Source organism: Cebus imitator, unplaced genomic scaffold (genome assembly GCF_001604975.1).
Source record: "Cebus imitator isolate Cc_AM_T3 unplaced genomic scaffold, Cebus_imitator-1.0 Scaffold36, whole genome shotgun sequence".
Taxonomy (NCBI): Eukaryota; Metazoa; Chordata; class Mammalia; order Primates; family Cebidae; genus Cebus; species Cebus imitator.
In genome coordinates, this window is record NW_016107351.1 from 4,044,911 (window position 1) to 4,062,942 (window position 18,032).

The window sequence follows — 18,032 nt, forward strand, 5'->3', positions numbered from 1 at the left end:
ATGATTGTGGAGCTGTGGGCAGGTGAGCCTGCAGGTTACCGTCTGCGTCTGTTCCTTTGCTTCCCGGCAGACATGCTTGTCCCCACCCCCTTGAGTCCTAAGACAGGCTCAGCTCCCATGACGCCTCTTTGGAAGAGCCTTGCACCCCCACCTCCTGCCGCCGGCCGCCTCATCACTCCGTGGCCCGGCTCCTGTCTGCAGCTTGGCACCGGCCACCTGACAGTGCATCGGCCTCCCCAGGGCCACATACTATGCCAGGACAGTAACGCCTCTCTGGGCCTTTGTGTGCCTTGGGCTCCTAATGAGCTTTTAATGAGCTGACGCTTTGGCTTTAGGGGGCACGAAGGGGCAGGGGACGAGCAGAGTGCCCACCCCTCACATTCTGTTTCCGGAGGCCTCTTAACTCACTGAGTGCTGGGGCTGGGGCCGCAGGCAGATGCTTTATCCAGCCTTTCAGGTCTGTTCAGTTTGGAGGTCTAGCTTCCCTGTCCTTGGGAGTGGGGTAGCCCCTGGCCATCATTCCCTCTCTGCAGTGCTATACCTGGCCTCTCTCCTTCAGGCCTCTCCTTGCCCAGTGCTGGAGAAGGGGCATTGGTTTCTCCGTTAAGTACGATTTTCTAAAAATGGATGGCAAAGGGGGCACCCAGAGACTTCATTGCTGGAGATAGACCCTTGCTGCCTCCACCCAGGCCTCAGCTCAGACCCCACCCCGCCCCCACTGCTGATGAAAGAACCAACTTTGACCTCTTCCCGTGGGTCTCTACCCAGGAACCCTGAATGCTCCGTTTCCTCAGTTCGACTCTCACCGAACATGATGCAAATTCATGCCGGCCACAGCAAGGGAGCAACCCAAATTGTACCCACATTGTGTGTCCAATCTCCCCTTTTGGACGCCCTGAGCAGGCGGGGCTCCTGTTCCCTACTCAGTTTGCCAGAGCTGTGCCCGCTTAGACCCCTCCCTCTACACACGCCTTCGCTCTACAAGCTCTGGTGACTGGCCCCATCCCTCCTGGGAGTCACAGGGGGTGACGGCTTCAGCTTCTAAGATCCCCCTTGTCACTCTTTCAAAGGCTTCACCCTTTGAATAAAATTAAGACAGAAAAGGTTTGTGTGCAACATGAGGCAGAATTTCTTGGCAGTCCGGGTGATAAAAACCTAACTGGGCTCCCCGGAGAAATGGCAGGGTGTCCCCCAGTGGAGAGCTTCAAGAGGGAAAAGAAAAGACAGCACGTGTCCCTGAAGGCTTTGGTGACTGCCAGCTAGAAGGCCGGGGCTGGACGGCGTGATGCCACTTCCCTTTCCAGCCCCATCACCCTCGTCCCTGAGGGCTTTTTTCTTCTTTGCTGTGTTTTGTGACTGGGGGAAGGAGGTGGACTCAAAGCAAGAGGCTGGAGTTGACCCTGATACTGAAGGACAGCAAGAGGGGGTACTGGGAGTGGCTTTAGTGCCGAGTGCCTCCTGGGTGGGCCGCGTGGAGCAGTGAGTGAGGCAGGTTTTCCTTGGCTGGTGTCCTGTGATCCCTACCCTGGCAGGAGCAAAGGCTGTCATCAGTCATGTCTGCACCGGGGACCAAACCATCCAGGGGCATTTCACTGGGCACCCAGTCCGAGCTGGAGTCATCATCTCCAAGCAAATATACAACTTCCCAAGCCGCTCAGGACTCTCTTTCCTGTGGCCATGCATGGTCTGGGCACAAGGGTACCAAGTACCCATGCACAGGCTTGGACAGGACAGGAGGGCTCAGGGCTGGTGGGTCAGGCTGAACGCGGGGTGAGGGCCCAGGAAATTGAGCGCTGTGCAGAAGATCAGCTAGGAACGCTGAGGAAGGGCTTCCTCGGTCCAGCGGCAGCTCCTTTCCTTGGTGTCATCACTGGGCTCAGCAACCCACTGAGTCCTCTCGACCTCCTGCCTAATGAGAAAGAGGAAATGCAAGATAATTGCCGCACAGACGGAGCAGCGGTGTGATTAGTAAATGCCCAAGCTATTGCAAATGACTATTACATTAACAGATTTGGTTTGGGGTGGATCCTGTTAGGAGACAGAGCGCCAAGGGCTAATGATGAGCATGTTCGCAGAAGGGCATGAGCCTAGCATGGTAGTCGAAGGGAAGAAAAGGCCTCCCATAAATCCAAGCTGCAAGTCTCACCTCCTGGCACAGACGCTGCCTCTAGGTAGTGTGACCTTGGACCACCTCTGTGACCCTAAAAGTGTCATCACTTATCAGATGGGCACCATGACACCTTTCCCGCCTGACTTGTGATGATCAAGTGAGTTACATTATGGCTCTCCAAAAAGGTTAGGAAAGCACTGAGCAGATACAAGGTATTGTTACAGAGAGCAATCAATAATCATAAATTGCCATTTTCTCCCTTTGTGTGCTCCTGTTCCTGGGAAGTTTAAGCAAATAGCCAGGCTCTTGAGCCTTCAGATGAGAGACAGAAATCAGAGTGCCCCCCTCTTCCTCCTTTGGCTTCTGTGGGATTCTAGGGCCAGTTTGCCAAATGGTGGCTTGGCCACAGCTGGCACTGAAGACCAAAGATCTGTTTCTCCCAGGCTCGGCTCAGCCCAGGCTGCCTCCTTGCCAGGAGCTCGTGGCCCAGATGCAGCAGGAGCTGGCAATGAGCTTTCCAGGGCTGCAGCTTCCGAGGCCTCTTACCCACCGAGCCCTGGAGTGGAACATCACAGCGCTGGTTGCTTTCAGATGTTCCTTCTACCCAGTGCAGAGCTTGCTCCCCTTCCACAGAAGAGGAGAAGGGAGAAGTCCTGGGGGCTCATTTAAAATAAATAAAGCTTGGCAACAGTGCTGGGTGGAAAGAGCAGAGTGAGCGGCACCCACGGCCCCTTCTCTGAGCGCGTTCCTTCGGCTCCTGGGCCCCCGAGGGGAGAGGAACTTGCAAAAGAAAGATGTGCTTATAACTGCAACCCTGTGCAACTCCTGGCTCTGCCCATATATCTCAAGTGTGCCCTTCGCTTTCAGCCTCCCTGTATTTATTATGTTTAATTTTGCTGGGACATGGTTGTAAGTGAGACGGATGGACCCGAATGTGGCTGGCAAACGCCTCTTAATTAAACAGATAAATAAACTTCCTTTGCACACCGATTTTTACTTTTGCTGCAGTCTCTGCTGGGGCCAGAGGGACAGTGCCAGTGGGTGGGGGACCCCCGCTGAGCTGGAAGGTGGGTGCTGGCCCCAGAAGCCTGAGCTGGGCTTAGCTTTCCCTCTGCCCGGCTGAGGACCCCTGGCAGAGGGAGGCAGAGGGGGCTGAGGGTGGGGAGCACCCCAGTGGCCCCTTCTCGAAGGCCGGCCAGTGAAGGCGGTGTGAGTGGGCCCTCTGCTGGTCACCTCCAGGGAGGCCCCGCCAGCCAGGGCTGCACCAAAGGCTGGTCCCTGGGCTTGCTTCATTCCTGCTTGCAGGGATCCTCTGCCGGCTTTTCTGTCCTTCTAGTGAAATTAAACAGGCCAGGACAAAGCGGAAGCCGCCTCCTCTGGGAATCTGGACATTTCCCTGACTCCAACCCTGTTGCCCGGGCTGCAAGTCGGGACAGTAATTTCCCAGGGAAAGTGTTCCGTGGTGACAGGACTCTGGCTGGTCAGAGTGGCTTCCTGGTCTCCCCACACACCCTCCCTGCCCTGAGCCATGCGTTCCCCACCCCACTGTGGCGATCCTCTTCTGCCACTCTGCCCCTTTCATCCCTCAGTGCTCATGCCCAAGCCCAGGTCAAATACCCCAGAGCTGGGGCCGGAAGGTCTGGCTCTGTGGAAAGCACCATGTATTTGTTGACTAAGACTCAGCTTGGTGCGGCTGAGCCCAGCTGCAACCAGAGACTCTGAGCTCACTCCTTGTCCTGGGACACCATTGGCAAGCTCCACTGTCCTCACGGCTCACGGAAAACCTAAGGACAGTCAGCCTGGGCACCCAGATGGGGAAAGAGGGGCAGGAGGAAGAGGTATTCGCCCCCCTTCATCCCCTAAAGGGAGTGTGGAGTTGCTTCCTTGGGAATTTCCAAAGGATGTGGGTAGGGGTCATAAAAAATACTCCCCCAAGTCATCTGAGCACAGGACTCATTTGGCCCACCTTTTGTTAAAGGCACAGGCCACCTTGGAGGCTAGTATTCCCCTGTATACTTTCTAGCAAATGCTCTCCCAGGGAGAACCCTCTGTACCCATTTCACAGAGGTACACACTGAAAACACTCAGGGCATCCGGCAAGGTTACGTGGGCCAGGATTTCCCAGGCAGGCATGCTCAGGGAAGCTGGGGAAGACAAGCCCTGCCCAACTGGAGGAGAGGCAGTGCCTGCACCCTCCAGGGCCCCTACCAGGAAAGGTGACACAGGATGGGGGCGGGAAGGAGCCAGGAAATCTCCAAGGCCTTGGAACCATCAGAACCTTTTGAGGTGCCTCCCTTGCCTGGTATTTATAGAGGTGCCCAGGAGCGCAGAAATAATTACAGCTCAGTTCCTGCCTGCCTAACAAGGCCCTTCGCAGATTCAGGGCGAATGGGATATTTTTTCCTTGCCTCTTTTTTTAAGGAGTGAATATTAGCACCGGAGTGACAGCTCTTCCCGGTGCACAGCCTCCCTCCGCCCTGGGAGAGCGGGGGCAGCAGAGCCACCAGGAGCACAGGCTTCCCCCATCCCTGCTCAGGGCCACCCACCCCAGTCCACGAGGCACCAGGGACTCGGGAGGGCTGCACAGGGCCTAGGGGACCTGAAGAACTCTGCACCACCCTGGTGCCAGGTACCGGAGGTAGGAGGTAATGAGGGCACGGCTCCTGCTGGTGGGGTCGGCACAGTCAGGCCTGCGTGAGACTCTGAAACAATCACAGCAGAGCACTGAGGTGTGTGCTGCTGGTAGCTGGCTGGTGCTGAAGCACAGCCTGAGAGGCAGGGAGCACAGCCCCCGTCCCGAGAAATAAGCCAGACACACACGTTGTTCGGCTCCTTTTTCCGGAGGTCTTTTCATTCTGTTCTGCTATTGTCAGTCCTCTGGAGCTGGGTGTGATGAGCTGCCTGATGGAGGCAGGTGTCCAGACATGCTCCCAGGCCCAGTGCAATCTGGAGGCGCGGCTGGAAGGCAGGTGGCTGGGCAGAGAGGCACACAGGTGACCAGGTGCAGGGCTGCCAGAAGTGAAGCACAGTCAGACAGGAGGGACCACCCGGCTTTCTTCAGGCCAATGACTGAGCTCCGGGGTGCCTCCCGGAAACCTTCCCCAGCCCCACCCCAGATCTGAGCGCGCCCTGTCCTGGGCTGCCGGAGCTCTCACAACATTAGGCTGCAGTCTTCATTTACCAGCTGGGTTTCCCCACTAGACAGTGTGCTCACTTCAGGGCAGAGAATTTGATTTCTGCAGCCCCAGCACAGACTACAGTAACTGCACATAGTGGCTTCTCAATAAGGAAAAACAGTAGAGTTGACTCAGAGTGGCTCTGCGTCAGGCATGGCTTAGGAAGCACTCCCATCCCCTTCTGGAAGGGATGAGGCCTTGATTCCACAGAGATACTTGGTCACAATGGCAAATTAATGAGCAAATCATTCACAGGCAGGGTGGATTTGGAGCATGGGTTTAGACTGAATGCTATGGGGCTGTCCTGGATTCCTGAGCATCTTCTAGGGAAGAGGCAGCAGGGCAGTGGTGACGGACAGATGCCCAGAGAAGACAAAAGAGGGATGGCATCTGAACAAGCCAGAAAAACCTGACTCAGGAGGGAGGCAGCCAGGGCCAGTTCCAGGTGCCACACTCACTCACCGGAAGCCCTTTCTCGAGGTGCAGCTTACAAATGCTATACCTGGCCTCACCCTCCTGGCCCAGGCCTTTGCTCCGGGAACCCCACCACTGTCCTAGGCTGAGAGACCAAGGTACTGACAGCAGGGAAGGCCTCATCAAGTCCATAGCCAAGACCCCAGGGAGCCAGACAAGCCCCCATCCCTGTCCTATGCCAGCATCACCCCACAGGGACCACAGAGCAGGATTTCAGAAGAAGGTCGAACCACATGGCGAGATGGCCAGCTCACCCACCTCGTCTCTCCCCCAGCCTTGTCCTTCCCCTGGTCTGCCTTCGTCCCAGACTCCACATCCCCATTCCTCCACGAGGAAGATGAACATGGGGCACCTGAGAGAGTGGTCCCAGGTGCCCGCACCCATCTGCCTCGTTCAAATGGAGCCTCCTAAACCGGGCTTGGAGAGGCCACCCTTCTCTCCCTCCCTCCTTGCTCCCTCTTCCTCAATGGCCCTCGGGCTGCGTGTCCTCAGTGGGTGCAACAGGGACCTTGGATAACATCCCACCCATCTCTTGGGCTGGATGTGGAAACCAAGACTCCAAGGGGACAATCCACCTTCCTGAAATCACACAGCAAAGGTCCACCATGACCGCCCGGCCCACCACCACGTGGTCCCAGGCCAGCCTCCCTGTGAGCTCAGGGCTCACTATCTACAGTGAGAGGAGCAGAAACACAGGTGCCCTGAGGTAGGACAGGTGGGTTCAGAACGGGTACTGGGCGCCTGGGATCTGCCCCTTTCCTGGAAGGCGCGAGGTTAGGCGTGACCCCACTGGCTGCCCATTCCTCTTGCAGCCAAGCGCACCTGTGGCTTGTCCTGGCCCAGGGGGGCTGGTGAATGTGGACTCGTGGCAGGCCAGTGGGTGTGCATGTGGCCGCCGAAGCTGCAGGTGTGTGCACACGGTGGAACAAGGGGCAATGCCGAGACCTCTGCCACGCGCTGAGTGGGCAGGGAGGTGGAGACGTGCACGCCTGGCCGTGGGATCGAAACACATCAAGTCCAGTGTGCCTGGGTACAAGGAGGGGAGGATGCATTGTGGCCTGTGCCCGTGTCCCCCACCCCCATCTTGTATCCACAAGACCAGGTGCGTGTGGCAGGAGCCTGGGATGTGTGATGGGGTCTGGGGGCCAGCAGGAGGGCAGGAGGCCCTCCTGGGGGCTCAGTCTGGATTTCCAAGCCCTGGGCAGCCCGAGAAGCTTCCCCAGCGCGGAAGCCTCTGCGTAGATGCCCTCATTACATCACCGACATCCCCGCCACTGAGCCGGCCTCCCTTAGGAGAGGCGCTTCTCTGAACGCCAAGCAGGACGAGGCGCCTTCCGGTCGGTCGGCCGCAGAGCCGGCGGAGCCGCTCCTCCTCTCCGCAGCGGCCGGAGGACGGAGCGGGGGCAAAGGGAGATTCCGGACCTCAAGGCCGGGAGCAACTGCTGGCAGTGGGAGGAAGAGGGACGCGCGGGGGCCCGAGCGTGGGAGGGCGGAACGGCGGGCTGCCCCGGCGCCGGCGGGCGAGGGGTTAAGTGTGGGATCAGCTGTTGTGCCGTCGCTCCGGATTCTCTTCCTCCGCGCGGGGCTCCGTTTGATGTTGGAGTACGCCAGGGACTCCCCCTCCCACCGCTACACACGCGCGCACACGCGCGCACTCACACACGCACACGCACCACTCTTTGCAGACAGGGCTCCGGAGGCTCCAAAGTGACTGACTCCCGCTCTCGCCCGCTCGCCCGATCTCTCGCGCACAGACTGTCTCTGGCCGTATTCTCGCGCGCGCTCTCTTCAGCCTCCCCGCCCGGGTAGGGGGAGCACCCGGCCGAGGCGCGCCGCTCTCCTTTCGATGCCTCCCTCTTAAAGAGCGCCACGAGGGGGAGGGGAGGCCCGGAGGAAGAGGAGGAGGAGGAGAGACCGGGAGGGCGCCGGGGAGGCAGGGCGCGCGCACACTCCGAGGGACGCAGCGAGCGCAGAGCCTCCTCCGGCCGCCGGGCGCCCCCCTGCCGCCCCATGCTGTGCTCCATGGCGAACTCCGGCTGCCTCCTGCTGTCCCACTCCGGCAGCATGCTCCCGCACTCCGTGCCCTGCCCGCCCGCCTTCCTCTACCTCCAACAGGTAAGCGGCCCCCGGCCCCCGGCCCGCGGCCCGGCGCACGTGCGCCCCGCGCTGCTGCCCACGCCCCGCACTTGGCCGCCTCCGCGCCGCCGCCGGGGGCCTGCGCTCCGCTCCCCGCGTCATGGCGCCTGGGCTGGGGTAGGGGGAACTGCGCCCCTGCGCGGGGGCGCCCGGGGCGCGTGCAGTACGGGGCTGGGGGGCCGGAGTTTGGGGCGTCGCTCGCAACTTTTCCGAAGGCGCGGGAGGGGGCGGCGGGCGGAGTCTCCGGGGAAGCCCGAGGGGAGGGGGCGGGGGTTCTCGGCGCCCAGGTCACTTTGGGGAACTTCGCGCCGGGCCGCTGGGGACTCGGGGGCGGGGAGCCGGATATTCTCCCCAGCAGCGTCGGGAAAGCCGGGGGGCCGCGCGGAGGCGGCGGTGGAGGCGCCGAGCTCTGCTGCAGCGCAGACCGCGCGCCGGGCCTCCGGGGAGGCGGGCCACCCGCCAGGCGAGGGAGGCCCCACGAGCTCTGGCCGGGGAGGGGGCTGGGGCCAGACTTTTGCTGTCTTGGGGGCTGCGCAGTAGCTCCGGCTGGCAAGTTGGGGTTGGGTGGGGGAAGGAAAGTCGGCGACTCTGAGCCCCCACATCCCCAGGGCGCCCGCGGGGAAGTGCGCACAGAACAGCAGCAGCCGCCTGCCCGCCGGCCGGCCAGGGCGTGGGGGGAGGGGGCGGGGGTCCTCGCTGCCACCCAATGCGGAATTAGTGCAGTCCCAGGCCTGCACTGGGGACAGAGGGGGACTCCTTCGTCTCCCCCAGGCCCCTCGGCCTCTGTGGGCCGCGGTTCCTGTCGCCAGCCTGGCCTGGGCTTTAGTACCCTGGCTTCACCCACCCTGGCTGCCCACACCTCTGGGCCTGCCCCTCCCTCCCGGCGCTGTGGCGTCTGCCTTCTTTTCTGTTCCCACTCTCACCCTCTGCTTGGGCCTGCAGGGGTGGGGGCGGCTGCTGGAGGAGCCTGGTGGGATTGTGAGTGCTTCAGGCTGCATCCTGGGGCCTGCCGGGCCCAGTGGGAGGGTTTCCATAGGCCCTGTACTGCACCCTGTGTTGGGCTTGGAGACTGGAGGGAGAGGGCATAGCCGTGCCCACCCCAAGGAAGCTGGCCAGGCCAGGCCGAGAATCCACATGGAGAGGTCTCCCCACCCCCCGGCTCCATGCACACGTTGAAGGGTTGAAGGAGGAATGGAGAAGAAAGAGAGAGTGTGTGTGTGTGTGTGTGTGTTGGAGACAATGAGAGACTCCAGGGGTCTGGGCCTTTGGGTGATGGGTTCTTACCTGTTTGTCCCCCTTGGGCCCTCCACGGAGCTACAGACGGTGGTTTAGGAGGAGCAATGGACGGAGAAGGCAAAGATGAGGCCTTCTGAGCTGGCCCAGGGCATCTAGCCCCTGGGCTGCCGAGCACTTGGGTCAGCCTGCTGCAAGGGCCCTTGCATTAGGGATTGCCAAACTAGCAACTGCAGAGGGCAGGAGACTGTTGCAGAAATCAGGGACACCCCGATTTCTCCAGTGCTAAGTGAATGCATCCCTGACTTGTGGAGCAGAGGCTGGTGCAGGAGCAGAAGGTGGCTGGCAGTGGCCTACAGCCCGGGGCCCTTGGCCTTGTTGTCACCTTCCCAGGACCACCTGTGACATCTGGGGACCCCTGGACACAGCCCAGGAGCCACTGGGGAGCCCCCAGACCCATAGACAGGAAGTTGTCCAAGCTCAGGCCGTGACCATCGCCCCAAATTCCCAGCTGACACTGAATCACGGGGAGTCAGGATAGGCCTCCCAGGGCGAGTCCCCAGCCCCTCCCGGCTTTCCAGGAGCACAGAACGGGAATCTCTGGGGTGCCCAGGCGAGGTTACTGGGGCAGACCACACTCCCAGTAGCTAGGATCTGCCCTGCACCCACCCCGGCGCAGCAGCTTTGGGTTCTACAGGTAGAGTCGGGTTCAGAGTAAGAGTCCTGCACTGGAGACCAATCCATTGGCTTACCGATTCTGTTGTCTTGGTGACTTCACCACTCCGAACCTCAGTGTCTTCCTTGGATGGCATAGTCCTCACAGGCTGAATGTGAGGGCTGAGTTAAAATGACGTAGAGGCAAGCCTTCAAAAATGGCAGCCACACATTTGGCGCTGTCTTGATGGAGCTGGACTGGTGCTCATAGTTGGGGTGTGTCCACCAACATGACCCATGAGGAAGACACCCCGATTTCTCCAGTGCTAAGTGAATGCATCCCTGACTTGTGGCATTTGGAGCTTTCTGTAGGGCCAGTGGGAAGGCAAAAGGATCTCCAAGGAGCTGTAGCCATCCCAAATTGTCCCTGGGAAAACCGTCGCCTGCCGTTGCACCGGGCTTTGAACCACCTACCTTCCTTCCCTCGCCCGCCGCTGTTCTGCTGGGGTGGTTGGCCGTGTGTCTCAGTGGGCTTCAGAAAGGCCTAGAATGCAGCCATTCCCTGGCTAGTTGTGGGTGTGTGTTTTTATGGGAGTACACACAGCTGGGGCAGTCCAGGGCCGTTAGAAAACAAATTCAGTTTGGGACCCCGCTTATCCCAAACCACCTTTGGAAGAGCCAGAGCCAGCAGCAGCCCCTGGGAGTAGTGGCCGCACGAGGACGGGCTGGGGCTGCACCCACCCGGGCCTCCAGAAATGAGAGCTGGCGGTGCTCCAGCCTCCCAGGTGGGGGCTGCAGGTCCTCTGCGTGAGTGAGTGTTGGCGCCATATGTAGGCTGTATATTCAATCTCAACAGCACATTTGATAACAAGAGCGGGAGCAAAAGACGTGAAATCAAGCAAGACAGGAGATGTAGTTGGAGGCGCATTAAGATGCAGCATTTAAACAGGCACGCTTTCTAAGCCTGTAGTCTTTCAAACTGGAAATTACCAACTAAAACCTCACCCAGCGGAATTCTGATCTATTGAGGCATTAGCCTTTTCCTGCTGCCTCGGGTGGGACCCCAGGCAGGCTGGGGATGGGGCGTGTCCCCCCTGAGGCAGCACAATTCTGTGATTTATCAGAGGCACTTGTTGTTGGACCCTCTGTCTTCTCAGCCCCTCTCCCGGCCCGGTGGTGATACTGCTGAGTTCTGACCCTCCCTGGATGACTTTGGGTCACCTGACACCAGAACTCCAGCTGTGCTTTGGGCTCTGGCATTTGTTGAGAGCTCATGAGGGGTGATCCTGGGCCGTACCCACTCACGCCCTTTGAGGCTTTCCTGGCCACTCAGCCCACCTCCAGGAGCCCCACTTAGGGCCAGCCTAGCTCCCTGCAGGGTGCCATGGTCCCCCCACACCTGACCCCTCCTGGGAATCCTGAGGCTTTGTTGCTGGTGCACTGTGGCCAGTGAGGAGGGGTGGGGCTGATACTGGTCACCTTTCAGGGCAAGAAGGAGCTTATCTGATAATCGAGACTGTCAGCAGGGCACCCTGGGATGCCCAGCCTGGGCCTCCGGTGGAACAAGTTTTAGAGGATAGGAGGGAAAAAAACCCCAAGCTTGAAAAAATTGGATTTTGTCACGGTAATTACTTTATTATTAAACTGCAGTGTCCTATAAAAGAGAATCTTATTCCACCCGATGGCAAGCCGGGAAATGGCTCTGGGGGAGAGGGCTGTGAGGGTCTTAACGTACTGTAAGAGGTGGAGAGGGGGCTGGCCGGGGGAGAGGGGCCAGCCCTGAGAAGACCTGGAGGCTTCCTGGGGGCGCGTCGTGAATTCTGTTGCTTTCGCCCTCCGTCTGTGCTCAATCAAGGTGAAATCACAGATAGCCTCCCTCGCCGAGGTGAGCCTCACCAGGCACCAGAAGCTTCCGTGGAGGATGCGGCGTTTCCGCGCAGCGTCACGGTGCCTGGCCATGGCGTTTTGGACTTGCTGATAGCAGGGCACATTCCCTCCGGTTGTGGAACCCGAAGGCTCCACCGAGGGGCCCGGGGATTCTGGGGTCTGGTTTGAGATTCATTAGGAGGCACCGTTCTTATTAATAATCATTCTGTCTTCCCTCTAAGGTAGGGAGGCTGCTAATCACAGGCATTTTTAATCAGGATTAATTACTGTGGCAGACGCAGCACCGCCCCTTGCACCTTGCGTTCCGTCTCTGTTCCCTGGGCTGTTGGCGTGTCCCCCGTGGACTTGGTGGGATTCCAGGAACCCCGTCTGAGACACGCTGGCTCACGGGTCAGCATGGGTGGCTAGAGAGTAGCCCACCGCTGGCCGGCGCGGGGAGAAGGGCACAGCACTGCACCATGTACCCCTGGCATCTTCAGTATCCACTGCTGTCCGGGTCTGGGGTGCTGGCTGCAACCACATCTGAAACACTGTCCTGTTAACGGGAGAATTTAACCAGACAAGTAGTTGAGCTCAGGTGATGTTTATTCTGAAGGAACCCATGAAGCAGGCCTGAGCCCTCACTCCCTGGGAAGGATTAGGGGAAAAGGTTAGCGCGTGGCCGTGGCTTTGAGCCGCGAGTCTATGCAGGTGAAACCTCTTGACCCTGATGTCATTTGGTTACTGAAGTATCTCATTTACATTGGTGGGTTCTTCCCCTGGCAGCTGAAGTGTGTTTTGGAATCTGCTGAGAGTGTGGATGTGCGCATTTCCTATTGGAGAAACTGAGGCACAGGGAGGTTAGGTAACATACTGACTCGGGAAGCTGCTGAGAAGCAGAACCTGGATTCCAGTCCAGGCAGCAGATTCTAGAACTGGGGCTCGAGTCCATGTCGCTTTCTCCTGAACAGCGAAGATTCAGGACGTTCTGGTCCCCTTCCAACCACTTTTGTTGGCCATGTGCAGAAGAAAGCATGCATTGTCTGGAGGCTTCTTGTGGTTTAAGCTCTTTCTCAGCTTTCCTGCAGGTCTTTAGCCTGATCTCCCCTGAACCCTGACACCCAGCAACGGTTAGGAGATTCCTCTGGGTTCGGGAAAGTGGAAGGGTCCTGTCTCGGAATCCTCCATGTGGTGTCTTGTTCCATGGGGTGAGTGGATTTCTCCAAGCAGGGAGCTCTGGCTGGATGGTGGACGTGGCAGGTGGGAAGGAGCAGGTAGGAGCTGGGCATTGATGGCCAAGGAGAAGGCTCCAGCTCCTGGCACAGATGGAAGCTGCTTGGAGAAAGAGTGGCAGGTCACTCAGTGTTGAGACCCAGCGAAGCATGCGCGCTGTTTGGGGCCAGCAGCCCTGGACCTCCAACTTCCCTGTGGGTCGTCTCTGCCCAGAGACCAGGGCTCCTCCCAATGTGGACAGATGTGTATATCTCAAGGGCTAGAGAGGGCGGGGGCCAGGGATGGTCCAGGCAATGGAGAATAGCTAACTCTGCCTCTCACGGGGTGGTAGGATTTTTCAGCTCTGTTAAAGAGGCCACAAAGCCTCATCTTGATGGCTGAGCATACTAAGGTTTGAATCATGCCCCATTCCCAGGAATCACTAGTAAAATGTTCACTCCACGAACGTATCCCCCACCTCTGCCCACGGAGAGTCTAGGAACTGGGTCCACCTGCAATGCACCCAGGCTCTGGGGTGGAAATGGAGAGAATGCCCATTCCCACCTGTCCCACCTGAGGACCCTGGCTTGGTGGGCAGCGTGGGCAGTGCCAGTGTGCCCCTGGCTGTCTAACTGGTATGGACCAGAGGAGCAGTTTTAGCTCAAGGCGGGGAGGAGGAGGGTAAGCTGATGGCCATTCAGCATGCTGGGAGGTTACCAGAGGGCAGGGAGGAACGATGCGGCCGCACAATGAATGTGCCTTCGCATCTCCTCTCCACCCTGGCACAGCAGGGTGTCTGCTGCCCGCCAGACCTGCGGGGCAGACGCTGAGCCACACAACTCGGGAAGCACAAACGGCTGCTGTCCTTGGAGGAGGTGGAGGCCAAGATAGCCCGGCCCACGTGCCCTTCTGTCTCCTGTCCTCTGGTCCTGGGGACACAACCCAAAGTTGGCTTAAAGCAGAATATCAGGTTCTGAAGGTGGGGAGAGGGTGGGGGTGAGAGGAGGAGGCCATTGGTGGCCTTGGGCCAGCTCTGGGGAGGTGCCCGCAACCCCTGGCACCCAGCTCAGCCCAGGCTAGGCCATGTGGCACCTGGACCAGGACAGGCAGTCCCATGGGCAGGCATCCAGAAGGAGGTTCGGGGCGCCTGGCGGTGTGGGACCCAGGGGGCATGGTGGGGTCGGTGGGGATGGGGAGAGGCTAGGGGATTCCGACCCAGCTGGGACAGCAGCTGGACGTCTGTGAAGGAGCTGTCAGGTCACCGTCTGTCTCTTCTCTGGGCCTCCTTCTCTGGAGTACCTGTCTGGAGCTTCCTAACTGGTCTTAACCCTTTTTCTTCTGCCTTCATGATCAGCTGTGGCCCCTAGAATGTTCCATGCTTTTCCTCTCCCTCTTCGCCGCCTTCTTCCTTCTCTGCGTAATTCCTCTGCTCTCTGCTACAGTCATTTTTTTCTCTGCTTCTCTCCTTTGGGGAGAACCACCCTTACTTCCTCCCCAAAGATTCCAGCCCCTCTTCGTCCTCCAGGTTCTAACTGGGCCCCTGGGTAACCCCCTCCAACCATCCCACGTGCCCAGCGGTGACTTGGCTTCGTCGGGGGCTGTGCGGATCTTACAAATCGTGTCACTCAAGACCACAGGACTGACTCCGACTTCCTGTGTGACCAGCAAAGCTGGAACATGGTCTTTGGTTTCACTGTCCCTCCCGGCAGCAGAACCCAGTTGGGGCCAGGGGCTTGGGCCTGGGCAGGAAGCCTGGGGCTGCTCTCCTGAGCTGCTGGGCTCATGCCATGGGCCCCGCTTTGGGGGTACTGGGGCTCTGGTGCCAGCGGGTCCAGTCCAACCGTGGCCAGTGGGTCCCCTACCAGCTGCAACAGGAATGGGCCCGACAGCCATGGAAGGGCGTTGAAGCAAGTCTTGTCTCTGCTGGGCCCAGACCTCTGGGGGACAGGCAGGATCTTTGTACCCAAGGACCACGCCTTCGCCCTGGGATCCCAGCACGGCTCAGGGAATCCACAGACGAGAAGGAAAGAGGTGGGGGTCACCGCTGCCAGAGGCCAGCCTCCCGCCAGTTCCTCCTGGCGCTGCTGTTTGGGCCATGCACTGCGGTAGGCCCTGCGTTTAGAGTCGGGAGAAAACGACCCTGTCCGGCCCTTTCTGGGGTTCACAGACACAATTCAACCACAGCACTCGTCCCTGGGGCGACAGGCACACATCTCTGCATCCCTGGCTGTGCGGGTGTGTCCAGAGCCCCCAGGAGGTCAGAGGGGGTGGGGACCCACCAGCCGTCTTGCCCTTCCAGCCCAGGTGTCTGTGTCTGGGGCTCTCAGGCAGGGTGTTACATCTTCTCTCCGGAGAGCTTTTGGGGCTGCCGAGGCCGCTGCGCCCCACAGCCCGGACCTGCCCAGCACCAGTCCCGGCCTTCAGCCCAGCCTCTCACCACCCTCAGAGGCGCCACCCCAGGAGCCGGCAGCTGGGCGTGCCCAGCATCTGAGTCGTGAGTCAGCTTGGAGCATCTGACCCTGGGGAGCTCGTCCGGGGAGCAGTGGGGAGCCAGGGTGGCCGGGCAGGAGAGGCTGTTCCCAGCGGCATGTCTGCCAGGCCTGGAGACAGGAAGGAGCCTCACACTCCAGTGGGCAGCATGCCAGCAGGAGAGGACCCCAGTCACCCCACGCTCGGCCAGCGCCCACACCAGGAGATCCTGGGAGAGTCACTCTTTGGGAGTGGTCATAGGTCCGTGTCCATCTGAAGCCATTATGACAGGGACTCCAAAGGAGGGGGATGGGTGGGGTAGGCTGCTGTCGTGGGCCCTTTCAGTGACCAGCCTGGTGGCCTAGAGTGAGCTCCCGGGGGTCCCTGGGGCCTTGGTTTCCTTATCTGGAAGAGTGAGGATGCCAGTAGGTAAATGGCAGGTGCTCAGGGCGAGGGACCTCACACCGCCCACGTGCGGTTCAGCCCTGTGTCAGACCCTTGTGAGTCCCCCTGCCCTGGCGGAGTTATCACGCGGGTGGGGAAGGGAGATAGGGTGTGTTTTAAAGAGGCAGGTAGACTTGCCAGGTGTGAAGGAAGGAAGAGAGAACAGTGGGCAGGGGCATGCCTGGGAGGGTGTGGGGGCCTCGCAGAGGGGCAGAGGAGGCCCTGAGCTGAGGCCCGCAAGCAGGGGAGGAGGAACCGGTCCAGGCAGAGGCCGCTGCGGATGAAGGTCCATTTTGCTGAGTTCATGGTGTCACCCTGTGAGGGGAAGCTCAGCTCTGCTGGGCCCCCCAGGTCGCCTGCTCCTAGGCCTCAGTCTCACTTAGACAGATGTCACCTGCTCCTCACTGTGCCGGGCCCTATCCTGAGGGGGGCAAGTGTGTGTGTGCGTCTGAGTGGTTGTGCATTGTGTCAGTGTATGTGTGCATGAGTGACTGCGTTGTGTGCATGTGTCAGTGTGTGTGAGTACATGTGAGTGTGCCTTGTGGATGTGTGTCTGTGTGTGAGTGTATGTGGGTGACTGCATGTGAGTGTGCATTATGTGTCACTGTGACTGCATTGTGGACATGTGTCATTGTGTGAGTGCATGTAAGCGTGCATTGTGTGTGTCAGTGTGTGTGAGTGACTGCATTGTGTGTGTGTCTTTGTGAGTGTCCGCTGTGTGTGTGTGGTGTGTGTGAGTGCATGTGAGTGTGCATTGTGTGTATCTTTGTGCATGTGAGTGACTGCATTGTGTGCATATGGCATGGTGCATGTGCATGTGAGCACACGTTGTGGATGTGTGTCTGTGCGTGTATCTGTGAGTGCATTGTGTGCGTGTGGCGTGTGTGAGGGCATGTGAGTGCATTGTGTGTATCTTTGTGCATGTGAGTGACTGCATTGTGTGCGTATGGCATGGTGCATGTGCATGTGAGCACGCATTGTGGATGTGTGTCTGTGTGCATGTGTCTGAGTGCATTGTGTGCGTGTGGCGTGTGTGAGGGCATGTGAGTGCGCATTGTGGACGTGTGTCAGTGTGTGTCTGAGTGCGTGTGAGTTCACTGTGCGTGTGGTGTGTGTGAGGGCATGTGAGTGCGCATTGTGGACGTGTGTCAGTGTGTGTGAGTGTCTGCGTGTGAGTGCACTGTGTGCATGTGGCGAGTGAGTGCATGTAAGTGTGCATTATGTGCATGTGCATGGGGCACTGACCCTAGGGCAAGACAGAGGGCAGCTACGTGACAGTGAGCACTTCATCCCTGCCCCGGGGCACCTTCTACCAGGTGTTTTCGCCCTGGTGGTTTCCCTGGTCCCCACCATCATGCCAGGGAAGAGGCCCTGTTCTCCCCATTTGGAGCCAAAACGCTCTCCGTTTTCCTCTGCGTCTCCCGGTGTAGCTGAGTGGATGGGACTTCGAAGGAACTAGACCACCCAATCCAGGGGAACCAAAAGGAAACAGGAGATCCGGTGACCCTAGGGTCAAGGGTAACGAAGATGTCGCTGACACCCTCCCCGCCCAGCAGGCTCCGCTTCAGCACGTGGCACGTGCCAAGCTCTGTACTCAGCACGGGGAGAGGGTCTCAGGATGGCCCATGGAGAGTCCGTCCCATCCCGATAGCTGGATGATGTAGACAATGAAGCCATCTCCAGCTGCACAGCGAGGCGGTGGGGGCAGGCCTGGGGTGAAATCGGGAAAGTCCGAGACCCAGTGGTGGCTTCAGCTCACTGCCGTCCTCCCAGGCCCCCTGCCCTACCACCCAGTGAGCAGATGGGATGGGGTCAGGGCCGCCCAGACCCACTGCACTTTCAATGTCATGCTGCCGCTGCCAAGCCACTGTGCGTTTCGGAAGGCCGACGGGAAGATCAGCTAAGAGCATCGGGGGGTATTTAACTAGGATCTTAGCTGACCATCCTCAAAGTCTGAAGGTGGGTGCCTTAGAATAGGCCCTTCCCACCAGGCAGCCCAGGGCTGGCAGGACCGGAGGGTGGGATGGCAGCGGGAAGGAGACCTCGAAGGACGTCTCCAGGGCTAATGCTTTTAGCATCGGCTGTCTCGTGAGGTGGTCAGTTCGCCGCCGCCAGAGGAATTCAGCAGAGCCTGGTTGGCTCTCGGAGAGGCTCCAAAGCAATGCTGTCCAGTAGAAATACAGTGCTTGCCACAGGAAAATTTGTATTTTCTAGTAGCCATTTTTATTTATTTATTTATTTTTTTTTTTTTTTTTTTT

At 59.2% G+C, this 18,032-nt stretch overlaps 1 protein-coding gene across 11 annotated transcripts in view; it reads left to right on the top strand.

The window, feature by feature from the left end:
• The window catches only part of RBFOX3 (RNA binding fox-1 homolog 3), a 511,304-nt gene that overhangs the window by 412,015 nt on the left and 81,257 nt on the right, over nucleotides 1–18,032 (top strand). For 5 of the 11 annotated variants that reach the window (XM_017524969.2, XM_017524976.2, XM_017524967.2 and 2 more), the window contains exon 1: nucleotides 7,701–7,875. The exons of 2 other annotated variants lie outside the window; for them this stretch is intronic. In XM_017524969.2, the coding sequence (XP_017380458.1) occupies nucleotides 7,771–7,875 (105 nt within the window). In that variant the 5' untranslated portion in view covers nucleotides 7,701–7,770. Of the gene's footprint in view, nucleotides 1–7,338; nucleotides 7,876–18,032 lie in introns of those variants that run through there. 4 more of the 11 variants (XM_017524970.2, XM_017524968.2, XM_017524977.2 and 1 more) reach the window with 4 other exon arrangements.